The 21,883-nt window shown below is 37.5% G+C and overlaps 1 protein-coding gene across 1 annotated transcript in view; it reads left to right on the forward strand.

Moving 5' to 3' along the window:
• Positions 1–19,226, forward strand: part of LOC107724179 (uncharacterized) — an 83,413-nt gene extending 64,187 nt beyond the window's left edge. The window contains exons 3-6 of the mRNA XM_016532987.1: positions 5,381–5,435; positions 5,540–5,627; positions 8,361–8,902; positions 18,346–19,226. Coding sequence (XP_016388473.1) covers positions 5,381–5,435; positions 5,540–5,627; positions 8,361–8,902; positions 18,346–18,816 — 1,156 coding nt within the window. The 3' untranslated portion in view covers positions 18,817–19,226. The remainder of the gene's footprint in view (positions 1–5,380; positions 5,436–5,539; positions 5,628–8,360; positions 8,903–18,345) is intronic.
• The last annotated feature ends 2,657 nt before the right edge of the window (positions 19,227–21,883 follow it).

Genomic DNA, 21,883 nt, shown 5'->3' on the forward strand with positions numbered 1-21,883 from the left:
TATATAGTATTATATATACATATATATATATATATATAATTTAGCATATTCTTCAAGGTTTATATTGATTTATGACCATAACAGTACATTGTTCATAAGGTGCATGAGCCTTCTTAATTACTGGATTGCTATAATTATGCTTAATTATCTTATTTAAGTTTAATTATGATTGCTTAATTATGTTGCATCAAAAAGTCTGCGTAAACATACCTTTTGCAAAACTTGTATTAAATTTCATTTAGATTTGTTATATCTTTAAAATCTGAAATGATCTCATCACGTGGGAACTGATGTTATCGAACTGATACTGAAAGAATCATTAATTGAATCATTAAGAGCAATCAGAATCAAAACCAGGATGGTTAATTAATTCCTTATCCCATCCATATCTAATGCTTTATTCCTGATGTCTGTACGTTTGCACATAAACGCTCCCAGTGTTTGAACTATACCATGGACTTTGGGGGAGTCCACTTGTTTTTTTTTTTTTAACTGGGGGGGCTTTGTTCGTGCGCTTGCGCGTGCCTCAAAAGAGGGCTTACAATGACTTACAAAGATACATAACAGCTACAAGTGTATGCACTACTTGCTTTATGCAAGCACTATATAGGATAAATCACTATACAGGATTTACCCTATTATACTTTATCGACACGAATTGATAGGTGAAACAACAAACAGCCACCCACAAATACACGTTTTCAGGGGAGCCCATGTCTTATTAAGGGGAGCCGAGCTCCCCCTAGCTCCCCCGTAGTTCGCACCCTGAACAACGCTCCCCACTCATATGTCGAAAGAATGCGTCGGCTTCTTAAAAACTCTTTCTCCCCCACTGTTGTGTCAGGGCACCTCCTCCTCTTTTTCTCTCTTTCCGTCTCTATCTCTCCTTCCCTGCTGCAGAGCGACTTGATGAATGCTAAAATCACTCCTTCAGCAGATTGCGTGCCCTCTGTTGGAGCCGTTTTGCTGGGAAGTTAAGCTCTGCGTCGGATGCTCATTTGTGACAAAGACTTTTGCTTAGAGATATTACAAGGAACGAACCCCTCCAACAAATCAGTTTCACATACTCTCAGGCGTTGTTCTATTTCTGTTTTACGTAACGTTTCACAGAAAAGATGAATAGGGACTATACTCTTTGTTGCATACTCACCATAAAGTCATGTTTTTGCTGTACTGAAAAACAACTTGGTCTGAATGTTTTACAAGACTGTTGTACAGAAGCAGAGTGTGTACCATTATTGTCACTCTAATGGTAAAAACACAGTAAATACGACTGATATTTAGTGCTCAGAGTGCAGGTTGGCGTTGCTGCAAAGTCACCAGATGCCTAATGGAAAACACACACTGAGCTTATTGTTCTGAGATACACAAATTATGATTGAGTAAAACCCCTTTTTCAGAATTAAAATGTTCCGTCTCATTTCCATCGCAGAAAATGAAAATGTACTCACCCTCATGTATTCCAAACAAGTATGACTTTCTTCTGTGGAACATAAAAGGAGATACTTCAAAGAATTTTCATGCTGCTATTTTCAATGCAATGAAAGCTTATAGTGCCCCCCCCCCCCAAAAAAAGATACTACTCGTGTGTTATATTCTACGTCTTCTGAAGCCAAATAATAGCTGTTTCATCAGTGTCAGTGACACAAAATGCCATTGCTTCTGTATGTGTCTATCGAATGCCAGGTTGGAAATGCAAAAGAGATTTGTGAGCTGTTACTTGAAATAAAGCTTACATAAATCAAAACATAAATAATAGGTGGAAAAATGAAAACTGAAAATATAAAATAAAGCTAATTCAAAATATAAATAAATACTATAATAGTATATAAATAATACTAAAATTAAACTTATTCAGAAGATTTGACTGGATGAGACTTTCTAGGTTCAGTACAAGTTCAGTTGCCAGCATTTGTGGCATAATGTTAATTACTACAAAAATTAATTGACTTTCCTTTTCTTCAAAAAAGCTAAAAACCTGAGTTAATGAGGCACTTACAATGTAAGTGAATGAGGCAAATCTGTAAACATTAAAATACTTACTGTTTTAGCAGTATAGCAACAACACATATTAGGCCTCATTTATAAAGTGTGCGTACGTACATATTTGATCTTAGAGTGTGCGTATGCTTAAACCCACGCCAATGCTTATATATGTAAGAAAAAATGCCTTTGACGTGGAAAAGTGCTTAGCGCCACGTCAAGGTCTGAGCAGACGTACGCACTTTTTCTTGTTCGAGTACTGCAGGTTTTAGGGAATAAAAGCTGTTCTTGCTGCTCGCTGTTCTAAATGAAAGAATTTGGACGATGACTGGTGATCTTTTATAAGTTAATGACATTAAGTAGGAGTCGTTTACAAGGCAGAGAGCTGAAACCATTCAGTTGCGCGCAAGTTTAAGATCATTTGCGATTCATAGATTTCACATCTGAAAGAGAGGCGTACGTTCATTCTATGAATCACAAGTACGCATATTTGAGAGATGATCGTAAGTTCAAATTTAGGATGGTTTTGCGCGTCATTTTATAAATGAGGTCCAATATGTGTTGTTAAATATGATTTTATTGTGAAAAAAAAAAAACTTTAGGAATAGTTCAGCCAAAAAATACAATTAGCTGAAAATTCACTCACCCTCAGGCCAGTCAAGATGTAGATAAGTTTGTTTCGTCATCATAACAGATTTGTAGAAATGTAGCATTTCATCACTTGCTCACCAATGGATCCTCAGCAGTGAATGGGTGCCGTCAGTATGAGAGTCCAAACAGCTGATAAAAGCATCACAATAATCCACAAGTAATCCACACCACTCCAGTCCATCGGTTAACATCTTGTGAGTGAAAAGCTGCATGCTTGTAAGAAACAAATCCATCATTGAGGCATTTTAATTTTAAACCTTGAACATATTTGTTTAGATCAAATTTTAGACTGTTATAAACATTGTGCATATTTCTTCTGATTCAGACGAGAGTTAAAAACATCTTAATGATTGATTTGTTTCTTACAAGCACACAGCTTTTCACATCACCAGACGTTAACTGATGGACTGGAGGAGTGTGGATTGCTTGTGGATTATTGTGACTTGTACTGAACCTGGAATATTCCTTTAAAGCATGGCTATGCTAATGCTGCATTCACGATTGCACACTCAGTACCAGAGTGCAGCTGTTATTGTGCTGTGTGAGGTTTTGCAATGTGTACAGTGCATTCTACAAGTCATGTGTGTAGACACAGGGTCACCAATACCCAAACGTGTCCCTCCGGCCTCCTGAGTTTCTGACCTTCACAGAGGAACAGAGCGATACAGCCTTCACAACTACAAACAAACCGGAGACACTGTCACCATGCCATTATGCATTACATTATTCTACTTTTTAAATGTCTTGTTATCAATTCATCCATAAAAGCCGTCTTCATCTAGTTTAGGGAGTAAAGGAGAGAGAGAGAGAGAAGAGAAAATTTCACAGATTCGCTGAGAGTGAGAGATGCTGCGGATGTTTAAAATGGGGTGCGAGTGAGAGGAACAAAAAGAGGTGTGTGTGAAAAAGTGTGTGTATTTCACAGGCAGCTGGATTGGTGGAGAAAGAGAGAAGCTATAATTGATGTCACACCAGGTGTGTGTAGGGAATGAGAGGAGAAGAAAAGCAAGGGAGGAGGGATCGTCAGGGTTACCTATCCATCCTCTCGCTCTCTCTTCCTCCAGTACACCTGCAACACATCTCGTCCCTCATGATTACGCCGTCCTTAGATAAAACCAGACCCTGGCAATCCCACAGAGAGCCATTACAAACACTCGCTGTAGTGGAATTTTACTTCTTGTCCTATTCAGAGCTATTGTACAAGAGAGCTGCATGTCTAGTGTCTACAAAGGCTGCAGCTTTCTAAGGCGGCATTCTAAACAGAATGTAATCTCATAGGCGACTGATTTGGAACACTGCATACTTGAGTTTCTTACTCATGACTCCAGTAGTCGGTGTCCACTGTTTCCCTTCATTTTTCTCCATAATAAATGGGGAAATCTCTTTTGTTTTGATAAACCATTAAAGTGATTATATATGCTTATGTAAAAGCCACAATCAAGTGTAATTTCTCTTCTTTTTTAAGTGTTTAAATGCTGAATTCAAGGTGAAGATCTACACTACCCATAATCCTTAAAGAAGAGGCACCAATTAAAATGGGCACTGTTAATGGAAATGAAAATTGCGGCAAAAGAGTTCAACAACAACGTCCAGTTCCATGAACTGAAATGAGCAGGCTAATTACATAATTAAATTATTCTCTCTACACTCAAACAACTCATACTTGCTTATATAGGAATAACAGTAAGATTTTTAAAATGTTTAAAATGTTTTGAAAGATTCACCAGGACTGCATTTATTTAATACAGTAAAAACAGTAATACTGTAAAATATTATTACAGTTTGAAATAGCTGTTTTCTATGTGAATATATCTTAAAATGTGATTTATTGCTATGATCAAAGCTGAATTTTCAGCATCATTACTCCCAGTGTCACGTGATCCTTCAGAAATCATTCTAATCTGCTGATTTGCTGCTCAAGAAACATCTCCTACTATTATCAATATTGAAAGCAGTGCAGCTTAATATTTTTATGGAAACCATGATTATTTAATAATTATTTGATTAAAATGAATTTGTCACTTTTGATCATTTTAATGCATCCTTGCTGAATAAAGTAATTTCTTTAAAAAATAAATAAATACATAAAATAAAATAAAATAAATAGAAATCTTATTGAACTCAATCTTTTGAGCAATAGTGTATACAAAAATGTGTAGATAAATAAAAATAAAAAAATAAAAAAATTATTTATATATATATATATATATATAGTTATTCATAATTTTCATAATGATTTTGTGTCAAATTATTAACATTTAATCCTTACAACTATTGGGGGAAAAAACCCAAGTCTGCAAAAAAAGGGTCAACGGTCACTGTTGTGTTTTATAGTTTCACGTTAATGTGTGTTAATCTAGCACAAACATTACACAGCACACACAAATATCGGGTTACATAACATACTTTCCAGTTTTTAAATGAAATATATTTATAATCTATATTTGTAATCATTTTGCTCTAGATTTGCCCTTTATCTTGAATGAACGTTTTCATGCAATGCTGTGCTTATAATTTGGTAAAAACAAGGCATCTTAGAATGCAGCATAATATTTTTAACTGCCTGTCAATAGCGTTTGCGTCTAAATGTCGCCTACTGTATGTTGCCTTAAAATCTTTATATGTTCATCTCGGTAGGTAGCTCACTAGATTTTGGAATGGAGCTAATATTGTGATTTACTTATAAGTTGTTCCAGTCATTAAATTATTTTTTGCTGTATTTGAGTGTTTCTCATTTTGTCTGCAGAAAAAGCAAGAGCAAACATGGCCAAGCCAACGGAGGGGCTCAGAAAAAGGAAACAGTGAGTGCAAAAAAAGCACAGTATATATGAACACATACACACAGTGTAATTATGGACATGGATGTACATACTGTACATATACATGATAATGTTTTGTATTTCAGGCTGCTCTGCGCCAGTCCAAGCTGAACTCAATGAGTAAATCTGACACCCGCCTGCATGACATGCACAGGCTGCCCTGCAACGCCAATGGTGAGAGAGACAGAGATGTAACTGGTCTTTATGACATACAGTGGGTACGGAAAGTATTCAGACCCCCTTAAATTTTTCACTCTTTGTTATATTGCAGCCATTTGCTAAAATCATTTAAGTTAATTTTTTTTCCTCATTAATGTACACACAGCACCCCATATTGACAGAAAAACACAGAATTGTTGACATTTTTGCAAATTTATTAAAAAAGAAAAACTGAAAAATGCTCAGTATTTAGTAGAAGCACCCATTTGATCTAATACAGCCATGAGTCTTTTTGGGAAAGATGCAACAAGTTATTCACACCTGGATTTGGGGATCCTCTGCCATTCCCTCTCTGCTCTGCGCCAGTCCAAGCTGAACTCAATGAGTAAATCTGACACCCGCCTGCATGACATGCACAGGCTGCCCTGCAATGCCAATGGTGAGAGAGACAGAGATGTAACTGGTCTTTATGACATACGTACACAAGACTCATTTACCACACATTCGCACATATGCACGGAGTGCAAAGGCTGACGTCTCCAGAGACTTGTCAGATGTTTACTAGCTCATGTTCCCACTGCCACAGACGTGTGATCTGCGAGGCTGAGAATGACAGTTGTCAAGCTGACACACAGAACACACACACATCCCAAAGCCTTATATACACTGGCTTCTAATCTTTTAAATCCAGACTATTAGAGACTCAGCTTTATTTAGTGTGTAAAACACAAAATACACAATAAGAAGGATAGCAATTCCCAATTCGTATCAACGTGAAAACAAGATTGACCCTATTTACTTTTGTAATACATGCTCCTGATCGTAATATCCACAAATCATCAGTCTACACTATTAGAAAAAATTTGAAAAAAACCCCCGGCTTTTTCTGCTGATGTTACCAAGATCACTCGTTTCAACACGGGGAAGATTTTGAGGCTATAAAGAATGTTGTGGTAACATTGTTTTGAAATGTTTCTAAAATGTCCATATGCCTAGTTTTTTTTGTCATAATTATAACACTATTTAAAGGTTACAAAAACATTTCTTACAATGTTCTACTAACTTTATTTTCACTCGAAATGTTATTTGAATGTTTATTTTTAAATATTTTACAAATTTTAAAATGTCCAGTGTTCGTTTTGTGATTAGAATATTACTTAAAGTTTCCTAACATTTTTCTTACAATGTTGCACTAACTTTATTTTCCCCCAAGATATAACGTTATTTGAACATTAGTTTTTAATATTCTAAGAATGTTAAAATGCCCAGTTTTCTTGCCGTGATTAGAATGTTATTTAAAAATTACAAAAACGTTTTTACAACGTTCTACTAACCTTATTTTCACCCAAAATATTATTTGAATGTTTAATTTTAATATTCTCTGAATGTTAAAATGTCCGGTTTTCTTTTTGTGATTAGAAAGTTACTTAAAGGGGTCATATGATGCTGCTAAAAAGAACAGTATTTGGTAGACCAAACAAAGTAGATTCGCTTTCACAATGAAGCACACAGAGTCTTTACAACATGGTGGCAGCGGAAACAACAATACTACAGCGAGAATAAAAGTTACGCCTTCTTTTTTTGCGTGAACATTTGGGCGGTGTTATGCAAATCTTCCCAAATAGTGACGTAGATATGTGGGGGCGTGTTAGAACGAGGCGTTTTAGGTAGGTGTGGCTGACTCTTAACTTTTGTAAAGAATATCTCTTTGGATTTGAGACTTTAGTCTTTGCAACTTTACAGATCTTCTTTATGCACCAAGAGCTTGTAACACTCCAAAGAGAAAGGAAACATTTAAATCGCATCATATGACCCATTTAAAGGTTCCTAAAATGTTTCTTTCTAAACCGTTCTACTAACTTTATTTTCACCCAAGATATACATTTGAACATTCATTTTTAATATTCTAAGAACGTTAAAATGTCCAGTTTTCTTGCCATGATTAGAATGTTATTTAAAGATTACAAAAACGTTTCTTACAACGTTCTACTAATTTTGTTTCTGCCCATAATGTAACGTTATTTGAATGTTTATTCTAAGAACATTTTCTCTCAAGATTGAGAACGAGTGCAAATAACATTATAAGAATGTTCTGAGAATGTTGATATCAGTATATTTTCTCTCATTGTTTTAAGAACATTCATGAAGTAAAAACATCATGAAGACATTCTAAGAATGTTTTCTCTCAGCGTTATGAGACCGTATATCAAATATTAACGAAGTGATAAGAATGTTCATAAACACTATTTTAGAATGTTTTGTCCTAAAAATTATATAACTTTTTAAAATGTTATCGAAAGTTGTGAGAAGGTTCCTTGTTATGCTAAGCTAGTCAGCTAAACTATTAGCTAGGCTAAACTGGAAAGGTAAATGCTTAATTTGACTAGTTTTAGATTTGGTAGTATCATCTGATACATAGTTTAGAAAACAAAATTCAAATTTTTTGTTGCCAGTGTAGATTCATGTTGGCTTTAAACTCATTGTACTGTCTGTAAGCAGGTTTAAATATATGTAAGATTGTGAAAGTGTGGTCAAAATACGAGATAATCAAATAGTAATGGTCTGCCCTCTTGTGTTTGCCTGGAGTAATGTCAAATGTGTCATTTTTAATGACACTTTGGATTTTATTTACCCTTTGTATGTGTACATGTTCAGTATTTTATCCAATATGACATCATTACTCCAAACTTTAATCTTAATCCTCTTTCCCATCTCTCTCATATTAGTCTGTGTTATTCTGATTGACAGGCGCCCCTAAGAGCCGGCCGGCCAGCATGGATCTTCTGCTCCTGCATACCCGCCGCTCCAATACTGACCTCCGTCCCAGCCCAGGCCGCCAGCTGCCTCGTGCTCCCAACAAAAATGAGAATGAGGAACGTGAGCACACCTACTCTGAAGTTTGCCGCCGCTCCTCTCCCACATCCCACCCGCCAGATGATGGCCTATACGAGAGTGTTGGGATCAAAGGGGCGGGGTCTGATAAAGCTGCCCCACCTGCTGCCCCTGCCCCGACGTCAACCAACACGCCCACTCAGCGCTGTGCCCACAGCCCGACGCTCAATGGGAACGGCCGAGGTGGAAGCAGAGGAGGTGTGAACGGTGTGAGTCAAGACGAAGTGACGGCAGAGTACGCCTCCATACGGAAGGTGAAGAAGCTGGAGCGCGGCAGGAGGGAGGAAGTGGTGGAGGATGGAGAAAGGGAGCACCAGAGCGTGTCCAGCAGCGAGTCCTCCAGCAGCACTTTGCCTAGGAAAACAGTGGAACCGTTTCACCTACCCAATTTCCCAAAGGTGAATATGCACCCCAGCATAATTTACTTAAACCATAGAATAACATAGCAACTGCATAGCGACACCCTAGCAACAATCCAGAACACCCCAGCAACCCATAATTCACATAAACCACAGAACAACATAGTAACTGTATAGCAACACCATAGCAACCATCCAGAACACCCCAGCAACCCATAATTTACTTAAACCACAGAACAACATAGTAACTGCATAGCGACACCCTAGCAACTATCCAGAACACCCCAGCAACCCCATAATTTACTTAAACCAAAGAACAACATAGTAACTGCATTGCAACCCCGTCGCAACCATCCAGAAGACCCCAGCAACCCATAACTCACTTAAACCTCAGAATAACTTAGTAACTGCATAGCAACACCGTAGCAACCATCCAGAACACCCCAGCAACCCCATAATTTACTTAAACCACAGAAAAACTTAGTAACTGCATAGCAACACCCAAGCAACCATCCAGAATACCCAGCAATTCATTAAACACTTAAAACAACTTAGTAATGGCATAGCAACTCCCTATCATCCACCCAGAAACATCCATAACTCACTTAAACCTCAGAACAACTTAGTTAATGCATAGCTTACCACATAGAACACCCTAGCAACCACACAGTACTGCACCAAACACTCAGAACGTCTTAGCGTGGCATAGCAATGCCATGGCAATAACTCAGAACATTCTAGCATCATTATGGTATATTTTGCACCACTCTCATTTTCTTCAGAAAAACTAATGCAAGAACTTGGCATTGCTAAAGATGGGCCTATTAGATGAGGACCCATCTTTAGCAATGCCAAGTTCTTGCATTTGATTTCCAGGCAATTGAAAAAATAATAATAATAAGTGAGAAAAAAAGATTAATAATTGTCTGCCATTTGCACTGATGTAAATAGCAAGCACTTAAATGCAGGGCCTGGTAGTGCAGTTATTCGTTTGGACCACTAGAGAGTGCTGTTTCCTATAAAAATATCCCCTAGATTCACCAACCTGAAGCATTATCTAAAATCTTCATGACTGATATGAATATGACTGATGACATTTAAATGTGTGTGTGTGTGTGTGTGTGTGTGTGTGGGTGTGTGTCTGTTTGCATTTCATCCATATTCCTGTCCGTCTGTCGGCTGATAACCGTTTATATTGTGTTCGGCTTTCAAGGACAGATAAGACTTGCAGAGAGCAGAACAGCCATGTGGAATGATGGTGCCTTTAAAATGGAAAACACACAGACAATGATCGGATAATGATCCAGTCTTCCTGTTAACTCAGCTCTGCTCTACTTGTCTTTATGTGTGTGTTTGTGCCATTTATTTGCCACATATGGAGATCTTCTTTGTCACAGGTTTGCTGATTGATGGCTTGTTTACACAGGCACGGTATTGTATTCAGTGCATAATTGTCTTTCTAAATCTGACTTACAGTGTGCCATTTGATGTTTAAGGAAGGCTAAACAATGTGTGTGTGTGTGTCTTTGACCTGCATTATATCCAAGCCTGCATCTAGAGCAAATATGGTTAGAGTTTACGTGAAAGCGAGCATGCAGTATGATTGTGTGGCACATGTGTCACTCCAGTGCACTGGGCTGGATTATGTAAGGTCTGTTGGCAGGCTGCCTGCCCCGCCATGTTTTTTTTTGTTTGTTTGTTTTTTTGTTAAAGGCATCAGGGAGGAACCACAGAGCAGGTAGTTGCTTCAGCCAGGGAAATAAATAGCAGCAAACACTGTAGCCATTCATCTGCTGGTATTAATCATTCATACAGGAGGTGTGTTTCTTTCCCTCTTTAATCATTGACTCTCTATACAGCATACATATCTGCTCCTGTAATGATTAACTCACAGAACATTTCCATTGTAGAAACAAACACCAATCAGTCCTAAATTAAAGGAACAGTTCATGTCGTTCCAGACCAGCATGACTTTCTTTCGTTGTTCTGTGGGACACAAATGGTGAACTGGTGCTGTCGAGCTCCAAAATGACAGAGTCATAAAAGTGGTTCATATGATTTTTGCGGGGGGAAAAAGAAAATTCCAAGTGTTCTGAGATCATATAATAGCTTTCTGTGACAAACGGACCAAAATTGAGGTCTTTATTCCCCTTCACCCTAGTAAAAAAGTTATATATTTAAAATACATTTATTTCATACTAAGTATAGTTAAAATCAATTAACATATTTACTGACAAATCGCTCAAGACTTACTGGTAAAAAAAATTATAATTAAACCTTATTTGGAGTGTTACTTGTGCACAAAGCCTTCATTATATAGCCTAAACTTTTAGTTTTAGGTTTTAATACTGAAGTTTTAATGTCACTATTGATGAGGAGCGTTTGATCTTTGATTAATATCAGTTTTTAAATGCAAGATATTTAAAGTGTACCTGAAGTATACTTGCAATAGTTCCACTTTAGCACAATCAAATATACTCCAGTATATCTTTAGGTGGACATCAGCACTACTTCCACACAATTAAAGTGCATTAAATAGAAAATTAGTTATTCCAATTTAGCAGACTTTAAGTACACCAGTTTAGTATACCAAAAGTACAGTTGCGGGGTATTTTTTATTAAGTACATATATACACTCACCGGCCACTTTATTAGGTACACCTGTTCAATGGTGGACATCAGCACTACTTCCACACAATTAAAGTGCATTAAATAGAAAATTAGTTATTCCAATTTAGCAGACTTTAAGTACACCAGTTTAATATACCAAAAGTACAGTTGCGGGGTATTTTTTATTAAGTACATATATATGTTAATGTATTTGTAGTATACTTAGCATGAAATATACATTTCAACAATTATATTTCAAATACATTTTAGTGTATAGTTTATTTTTCACCAGGGCAGTGAGCTGTTAACAGTGTTATTTTAGATTTTTGTGTACACTATTATAGTTTTCATTAATATTTAGCTTTTATTTTATATTTTTAGAATTCATTCCATTTAGTTTTTAAAATAATTTTTATATTACTATTTCAGTTGAATTTATTTATTTCCAGTCAGTCATTTTAGTGCTTCAGCTTAAACGCATTTTACTTAGTTGTCAAGTCAACATTTTTCATGTAATATTTATATTTTATTGTATTTCAGATTTATTTCCGTTACCAAAAATGTTTTTGTTTTAGTTAAGAATAATAACCCTGTTGTTGAAGGAATAGTTCACTAAAAATGAACATTTGCTAAAAATGTACTCACCCCAAATGGGTGCCGTCAGAATGAGAGTTCAAACAGCTGATAAAACATCACAATAATCCACAAGCAATCCACAGCACTCCAGTCCATTAGTTAACATCTTGTGAAGTGAAAAGTTGCATGTTTGTAAGAAACAAATCCATCATTAAGATGTTTTAACTTTAAACCGTCACTTCTGGACAAAATACCTCTATCCATAATAACACTTCCTGCCTGAATTTGTTTCCTACAAACACACAGCTTTTCACTTCACAAGATGTTAACTGATGGCGTGAGTGGTGTGGATTACTTGTGGATTATTGTGATGTTTTTATCAGCTGTTTGAACTCTCATTCTGACGGCACCCATTGATTTGCTGCTCAAGAAATATTTATTATTATTATCAATGTATAAAACAGTCGTGCTGCTTAATAATATATGCTTAACTTTTGAACAATAGTATAATATGTCAAATAAAGTTGAAATAGTTTTGTTGTTTTAAATATAAAGCTCACTTAACATAGTTGCTTAAAACAAGGGAAAATTGTAGAGTAAGTAAAAGCAGTCTTAATTCAAGATACACTCAAATAAAAGTATATTTAGGCCTTAAATTTACTGTATGTATTTGAAATGCATATACAATTTCCATACATATGGATTAAATCGTTTTAACTTAATGTGTTAGTCATACATAGTCATACATAATACATTATAGTACTATTAGTAATAAACTGGATGTGTTTTAAATACACAATAACCAGGTTTACACATTTATCATCAATAAATTCAATTTGTTTCCTTTTTTGTTATTTGTTCCATAGCTAGCCATATTTTAACAAGGATTGTACTTTTTACCTGACTTAATGTATTTGTTTTACCATGAACAGATTCTAAGATATTGGAATAAATGCCTTTTAAAAATATGTTTATTTAAATAAAATAACTTTGAAAATGACATTCTACACTTATTTTGTTGGATAGCAGTGTAACAGTAAGCTGAACGTCTTTGGCTCAGATGGAAGTGTTGGCTGTTGTAACCGGTGGAGATTGCAAGGGAATGAGAAAGAGAGAGCAATATGAAGGGGAAAGAAAAGACAGTGAGAGAGCAAGAGGAAGGAGAAAAAACCTCTCAAGGCTTTCTCAACAGCTGCAGAGAGTTTTGAAACCCCCGTCATTGTGATTTCCTCTCGCTCTGCAAAGCACTACACAGCACGGTAAACAATGCTCGACATGGAGGAAAAGAGATCGGAGGGGTGCACACAGACACACACACTTTTGGGAGTTTCAAACAACATGAAACTCAGCGGTTTTCTTAAAATCGGCTGGTTCAGTCATGCCTGTGTTCAGACGCATGCTATGCGTCGTGCCGTGGCCTGCAGATTACAGTACAGGCTAAAATACTGAATGCTGCAGCGCTGTTTTCCAGATCGGTTAGAGGTGTTAACATGACAAACGCAATCGTATCTGCAGCTCGATTCATGCCATAACATCTCCGTACTTTTTAACTTAATGTATTTGTTTTACCATGAACAGATTCTAAGATATTGGAATAAATGCCTTTTAAAAATATGTTTATTTAAATAAAATAAAATAATGCAATGGATTTATATGCATATGCTAATTATTCTACATAAATACATACAAGTGTCTATTTAAAAAAAAAAAAAGATTGATACTAACACAACTATTATGTTCTCTGATTTTAAAATTTGCACCTCGGGTGGCATTGAACGTACTTTGAAAATGACATTCTACACTTATTTTGTTGGATAGCAGTGTAACAGTAAGCTGAACGTCTTTGGCTCAGATGGAAGTGTTGGCTGTTGTAACTGGTGGAGATTGCAAGGGAATGAGAAAGAGAGAGCAATATGAAGGGGAAAGAAAAGACAGTGAGAGAGCAAGAGGAAGGAGAAAAAACCTCTCAAGGCTTTCTCAACAGCTGCAGAGAGTTTTGAAACCCCCGTCATTGTGATTTCCTCTCGCTCTGCAAAGCACTACACAGCACGGTAAACAATGCTCGACATGGAGGAAAAGAGATCGGAGGGGTGCACACAGACACACACACTTTTGGGAGTTTCAAACAACATGAAACTCAGCGGTTTTCTTAAAATCGGCTGGTTCAGTCATGCCTGTGTTCAGACGCATGCTATGCGTCGTGCCGTGGCCTGCAGATTACAGTACAGGCTAAAATACTGAATGCTGCAGCGCTGTTTTCCAGATCGGTTAGAGGTGTTAACATGACAAACGCAATCGTATCTGCAGCTCGATTCATGCCATAACATCTCCTCAGCCTGTACACATGAATGCCGTAAAGGTCACTAAGTGAGTTGGAGAGCCGAGTTGAATTCTTGACTGAGATTATACACATGCCATTAAGATGGGAGTGCTAAATATCATCTACCACAGAGAGGGCATGTGAGGTGAACACACGCACACACACATCAGTGTTAGGGTTGTTAGGGCAATATTGACAATATCTAAATATTTGGGGGATTTTTTCAACAACAATAATTAAATTATATTTTTTATGTGTTTTTGATCTGGTTTAAGCCTGTCGGATAAATAAATATGACACTAATACCACCAGTAGGTGGCGTCATTTGAATTTGAACATACTTTGCAACAGTTTTAGGGTTAATTTTATATAGTATGAATATGGGTAGGGAAATTCAGACATACTATATCCGCGATGTTGATATGGTCATGTGACCTAGTTGCGTCACTTCACTACCATTCATAAATTCTCTCCCGTGGCCTCATGGGATAGTAAAGTGTCCACTGAATGTGGATCCTGGCGGAGGTAGTAGCCTAGGTCATCCGGATACTTTTCGCCTACTGTTTTATGAATACTGTGAATTCTTTTGGCGAACTGTTTTTCACATACATTATAGTAGGGAAGTATTCAATTTCAGACACAGCACCTGTTTTAATGAGTGATTCATTGACTCATTCATTCAAATGATTTGTTCAAAATGGCTGATTCATTTAGGAACAAAGCAAGTGACTCTCTTTATGAATGGATAACTGAATCAAATGATTCGTTCAAAAGCAGATTCATTCAGGAACAAAACACCACAGTGTTGCTCTGAGATGCACAAATGTTCTAACTTCGACTTTGTTTGTAACTATTTTCATTGGCAAAACAGAAAAAAAACAGACACTGTTCTCTCTATAATGTAACTTGCTTAATATTAACTTCTTGTTTGTTGAACTGTTGTATAGAATCAATCACATTTGTGGTCACGCTCGCACGCTGATATTCTGGAAAACTGCATTTTTTTTTGTGATATTATGTAACAATATCATATATTATAAAAAACCCATGTAGGAGTATTTTTTTGGGTTCATAACTTGAATTATAAGGGCATTCTAACAGGCTTCATCATACAGTCAATGCTTTCGGACTTTTGTTTTTTGCAAAGTGATTGACATACTGTCAAGCTCGCACATTGTTAAAACAACAACTGCAGTATTATCGTAGATGATAAATATCGCACACCCCTAAATAGTGTACTTGTATCACATACTCATAATAGACCACACATGGACATTAGAGGAGGATTGTGGGAAATCTTCCTACTCTAATAGCTCCTATCTGTTTAGCGGGGTTTATGGCGCCCTCGGTGGGCTGCTGTGGTGAAAGTTTAACAGGCTTATCTGCAGGTTAGGTAACAGATAAGAGCGTTTACACTGGCTCTGTCGATCACGGCTAAAGTGGGTCATGTTTCTGCTGTGTGCAAGCAGAGTCCTGTTACCACACACACTATGACACACGAGTCAAACACTCAGCGCTGTAGGCATCAGTGTAGTGCGTATACAACAACTTCAAGCATATTAGAGGTTGTGTTGTGTTAACTCTTATCTGTCCTGTTGCCTTTTTACTTCTACTTTGTTAAGCCAGTTGTCACTATTACTATTGATCAAACCACTAAATCTGATTATTCATTTTTGATGTATCGTGAATGATACTTCAAATTATGGTCTTGTTGAGAAGAGGTACAGTATGCTGTTACTTTTATAAGTGATCAAACTTAAACAGTTCACCTGATTAAAAAATGATTAAAAAAATAACAATTAAATTGATGGAGATAAACACAGAACACTGTTGCAACCACTTAGAACACCCTAGCAACTATCTGGAATACCCTAGCAAACACTTAAAACATCATAGCAATGACTCGGAACATCATACCAACCACCAAGTACAATTTAGCAATTCCTTAGTACATCCTAGCACACATAACAGCCAAGGAACCACAAAACCAACCTAACAACCACTTAGAACAACCTAGCAACTATCTGGAATACCCTAGCAAACACTTAAAACATCATAGCAATGACTCGGAACATCATACCAACCACCAAGTACAATTTAGCAATTCCTTAGTACATCCTAGCACACATAACAGCCAAGGAACCACAAAACCAACCTAACAACCACTTAGAACAACCTAGCAACCACCCAGAACAGCTTAGCAATCACTTAAAACACCCTAGCAACCCCCAATCACAACTTACTAACTGCCCAAAACAGCTTAGCAACCACTTAGAATGCCCTAGCAGTAGTAATTACATACACCATGTGTCAAATTGATGATTTATGACTTGATTTATGACTCCTGTCAGCGTTGATTGACAGGTTGTCGTATGTCAAATGTGTACATGGTCCGATTTATGACCGTATTTATGACTATATGACCCCTCTGTCACCCTGACTGCCATGTCACCAGGGTCCTGTCACCCCTGACTGCCATGACAGTGTGTAAATCGAAAAGATCAAAACAGATGTTAGATCTGACTTCTGATGGATTTATGAATCCTAGCAACATCTGGAAAAACATCCTAGCAACTACTTAAAACAACCTAGCAACCACCAAGAAAAACCTAACAACCATCCAAAAACACCTTAGCAACCACCCAGAACAACAAACCACTCACAAGATCCTAGCAAAAACAACCTAGCAACGAGCAAGAAAAACCTAGCAACCATCCAGAACACTCTAGCAACCACCAAGAACAACAAACCACTCATAACAGCCTAGCAACTACTTAAAACTTCCTAGCAACAACCAAGAAAAACCTAGCAACCATCCAGCACACCCTAGCAACCACCAAGAACAACTACTCATAAAAACCTAGCAACTATCTAAAACAACTTAGCAACCACCAAGGACAACCAACCACTTATAACAGTCTCATAACAGCCTAGCAACTACCTAAAACAACCTAGCAACAACCATAAAAACCTAGCAACCATCCAGAACATCCTAGTTACCACCAAGAACAACCAACCACTTATAACAGCCTCAAAACAGCCTAGCAACTACCTAAAACAACCTAGCAATGACCAATAAAAACCTAGCAACCATCCAGAACACCCCAGTAACCACCAAGAACTACCAACCACTCATATCAGCCTAGCAATTACTTAAAATAACCTGGTAACGATCAAGAAAAACCTAGCAATCATCCAGAACTCCCCAGCAAGCACCAAGAACCACCAACCACTCATAAAAGTCTAGCAACTATCTAAAACAACCTAGCAATGACCAAGAAAAATCTAGCAACCATCCAGAACACCCTAGCAACCACCAAGAACAACCAACCATTTACAACAGCCTAACAACTACCTAAAACAACCTAGCAACCATCCAGAACACCCTAGCAACCACCAAGAATGAACAACCACTCATAACAGCCTATCAACTACCTACAACAACCTAGCAATGACCAATAAAAACCTAGCAGCCACCCAAAATACCCTAGCAACCACCAGGAACAACCAACCACTCCTAACAGCCTTGCAACTACCTTAAGCAACCTAGCAACAACCAAAAAAAACCTAGCAACCACCAAGAACAACCAAGTACTCATAACAGCCTAGCAACTACTTAAAACAACCTAGCAACTACCAAGAAAAACCTAGCAACCATCCAAAACACCCAAGCAACAACCAAGAACAACCAACCACTCATAACAGCCTAGCAACTACCTAAAACAACCTAGCAACCAACCAGAACACCCTAGTAACTGCACAGGCAAGTTGTTGATAGCATAAGCTGGTGGAAATGAACTTTGCAAATTCTAAAATCAGTGTGTTTTTTGTAACTCCTTCAGCACTATAACTGTAACTTGAGAATGCGCCCCAGGACGGTTATTATTACGAAATCCTCTTTGGCAAAGCTGATCTTTGGCAGGCTCTTAAGTGTTTCTCATTCTGCGGTTCTCTCTCTCTCTCTCTCTGTCCTCAGATCTCTGAAATGTACTCTACCGTTTGTAAGACCCTGAAGAGGAGACACCAGCAGGGTCAAAGCCAGGAGGATAGCAGGCCGACTCAGGCCGACTCTGCTGCGTCCCAAGCGGTGGACCGGGGCGGTGCGGGCTGCCCTTCCGCCGGTGCTGCAGGGGAAGAACCGTGGGGGAGGAGCGGCCCCCAGGAGGAGCCCTGCTACGAGCCTGTGGGCGAGAAGACGTGGCCCCGGGGCCTGGTGCAAGAGTCAGACCCGGCCTACGCCACAATCGATTCCCACCGGAAACGGGAGAAGCTGGCCAGCAACACGCTGAAGCCTAAAAAGAAACCCGCACAGGGTCCGGGCAGAGCCATGACCTGCGAGAACTTTTACGAGACTATCGGCGACGTGAAGCAGGGAGCAAATGCAGCGAGCACCACCACTATCTTTACCTTTAACGACGGCATGGAAATGTACGTTACGGGGCTATAAAAAAGCCTGACTTTAACCGTCAAATTAAACACCTACCTACAGAGGGGGGAAAAAAAAAAACTGCAGCCCTCTAAAAAAAAAAAGAGAAGATATACAGCCTACAGCTGCCAAACACACGCCAACCTACATAACCACACAACCAATGTATATTTATTCTTACCATAGGAGTGCACAATCAGCTGCAACACTCATGCAGACAAAACAACACTGAATTGGCTGAACAAGGCCTGCAGCCGGGCTGTTTTTAGCTGAAAGGCATGCTCACCAAATCCAGGGATCTAAACTGGTTTTTCCACCATGCTACAGTTGCTAATGATAGTTTACTGCAGGGTTCAAATCAATATGACTTTAAGACTCACTGTAGCACAGGGGAGTTTGCATCTGATTATATACACTGCCAGTGTACGTTTGGAGTTATTAAGATTTTTAATGTTTTAGTAAGAAGTCTCTCACTTAGACTGCAATTATTTGATCAAAAATACCATAAATTCAATAAAACTGTTTAATATTATTACAATTTAAATAACTGTTTTCTATTTGAATATATTATAATACGTAATTTATTTCTGTGATGCAAAGCTGAATTTTCAGCATCATTACTCCAGTCTTCAGTGTCACATGATCCTTCAGAAGTAACGATGCTGAAAATTCAGCTTTGCATCACAGAAATAAATGTATTCAAATAGAAAACATTTAAAATTGTAATAATATTTTTTGTAGTAATATTTCTGTATTATTGATCAAACATACAGCCTGGGTGAAGTTAAGAAACTTCTTTCAGAAACATTAAAAAAATCTTAATTGTTCCAAGCTTTTGACGGGTTGTGTAAAATCACAATGTTACACACTGTTGGTCAATCCCACTGCCGTGTGAGCACTACCTGCAAATTAACACAGGGATCACACAAGACGTCAGCTTAACCCCCCTCCCCTCCTGCTCTGAAAACACACCTGACTGGTTCTCTCAGCTTGAGACGGCCAGCCACCTCCACAGTGTTAGTTTAGCTGAAACAACAGAATACAGAGTTAACTTCTCTTGTTTTCCACCTTAAACATTATGTATGCGGTGTGACAGTTTAGGTGGTGTACATAAAGTATGTCTGGTCATTTTCAGTACGCATGTAACTTGCAGTCAGGCCCAAGTGGAATCTGCAGATTTGTTTTTTTTGGCACTGATCTTGGAGAAGAAAATGGTGCTAAAATGGGTTTAATGAAGCTACCTGGTTATCTGAATGAATTAGATACCATTATTATTACTTTACAATAAAATACATATATAATAATATTTTTTATATGCACTAATGCTCAAAAGTTTAGGGTCTGTATGATTTTTTATTGTTTTTAAGTCTTTAAGTTCACCAAGGATGCATTTATTTAATCAAACATACAGTCAAAACAGCAATATTGTTAAATATTATTATAGTTTAAAATGACTAATTTTAATATATTTTAAAATATAATTTATTCCTGTTTTGAAAACGCTGAATTTTCAATAAACATTTCTTCTTATTATTAGTATAATCAATGTTGAAAATAGCTGTGCTGCTTAATAATTTAGTGAAAACATTAATACATTTTTAAGGATTTTTTGATGAGTAAAATAAAAGAACAGCATTTATTTGAAACAGAAATCTTTTGTAACATTATCAGCTGAATAAAATAATTAATTTTCTTTAAAAAAAAAAATCTTACTGACCAAAAAACATTTGAACTATAGTGTGGGTATCTCTCTATTTAAATAATAACCAAAAATAATTATTTATTGATACAAATATTTACTAAATAAAAATATTTCAAAATAATCAATAAACAATTTTGCAGAACTTTCTCAATGCATGCTTCTGGAAACAAAAGCTCTCGTTTTTTTCTTTCTTTCTCCTCTCTGGTGCATCGGATATAATGTATGATTCATTCCCGTGCCTCTCACTATAAGACATAGTGCCAAAAAAACTGAATACCAGTCACCAAATTGGAAGTGGAGACGCCACAGGCAACTGCTTCTGAGAGGTTATGGATCTTCTCAGGGAGCACAAAGCACATATCTGCTCCAGGACTCGTCCGAAATGGCAGGGATCTGGTCTCAAAGCAACTGTAGGCCCTCCCTGCCGTTATTAACATGTGTCCTTCAGATTTGACGTTTGCCGTATTGAGGGAGGAAGTGTGCTCCACTTTAGCATTGGCTCGGCGGTTCCTCCCAATCCTGAATCTGTCTTTCTAGCACAAGGCTTGCTTTGTATTGCGAGGTGGATCGGTGCTTTTGATGTTGTCACTTCTGAGAGAGGCTGGGAGAACCGATCGTCCGGCCGTGCATTGTTTTTGATGAAAACGAGATCTTTCAGGGTGTGATTTGTACAGGTTGCACAAGGGTTTATTGGTTTTTCAACCACATTTGTTCTTAAAAGAGGCCGAGAAATGGCATGCCCAAAGTATGATATTTATTGGCAAGTATGTAAATAAAATATCTATTAAAAATCCATCTGCTTGCGTTCAACAGACGTATCAACTGACGTGATGCTCCTTATTCACTCAGAAATAGACTTTCTACCATAACAAAACAGACCAAATCGCATGTATATAGAGCGTACTGCAACGTAACATAACTATATATTATAAAAGAAAAGCTCTGGTATTGATGTTTTAAAAAGCAATGAAAGGTTTCTACTTCTGCAGAGGCCGAGAAATGGCATGCCCAAAGTATGATATTTATTGGCAAGTATGTAAATAAAATATCTATTAAAAATCCATCTGCTTGCGTTCAACAGACGTATCAACTGACGTGATGCTCCTTATTCACTCAGAAATAGACTTTCTACCATAACAAAACAGACCAAATCGCATGTATATAGAGCGTACTGCAACGTAACATAACTATATATTATAAAAGAAAAGCTCTGGTATTGATGTTTTAAAAAGCAATGAAAGGTTTCTACTTCTGCTGTTTAGGTTGTATGTTGTGAAGTGTGTAAATAGTAATGCGATGGCCGCGTGCCTAAATGGAATGTTTATGTACGCCGAGAGCCAATCAGAATCAACGAGGGGCGGGGCAGAGCGAATCTCGCCTGGCTGC

Source organism: Sinocyclocheilus rhinocerous, unplaced genomic scaffold (genome assembly GCF_001515625.1).
Source record: "Sinocyclocheilus rhinocerous isolate Xijiao unplaced genomic scaffold, SAMN03320098_v1.1 scaffold184, whole genome shotgun sequence".
NCBI lineage: Eukaryota > Metazoa > Chordata > Actinopteri > Cypriniformes > Cyprinidae > Sinocyclocheilus > Sinocyclocheilus rhinocerous.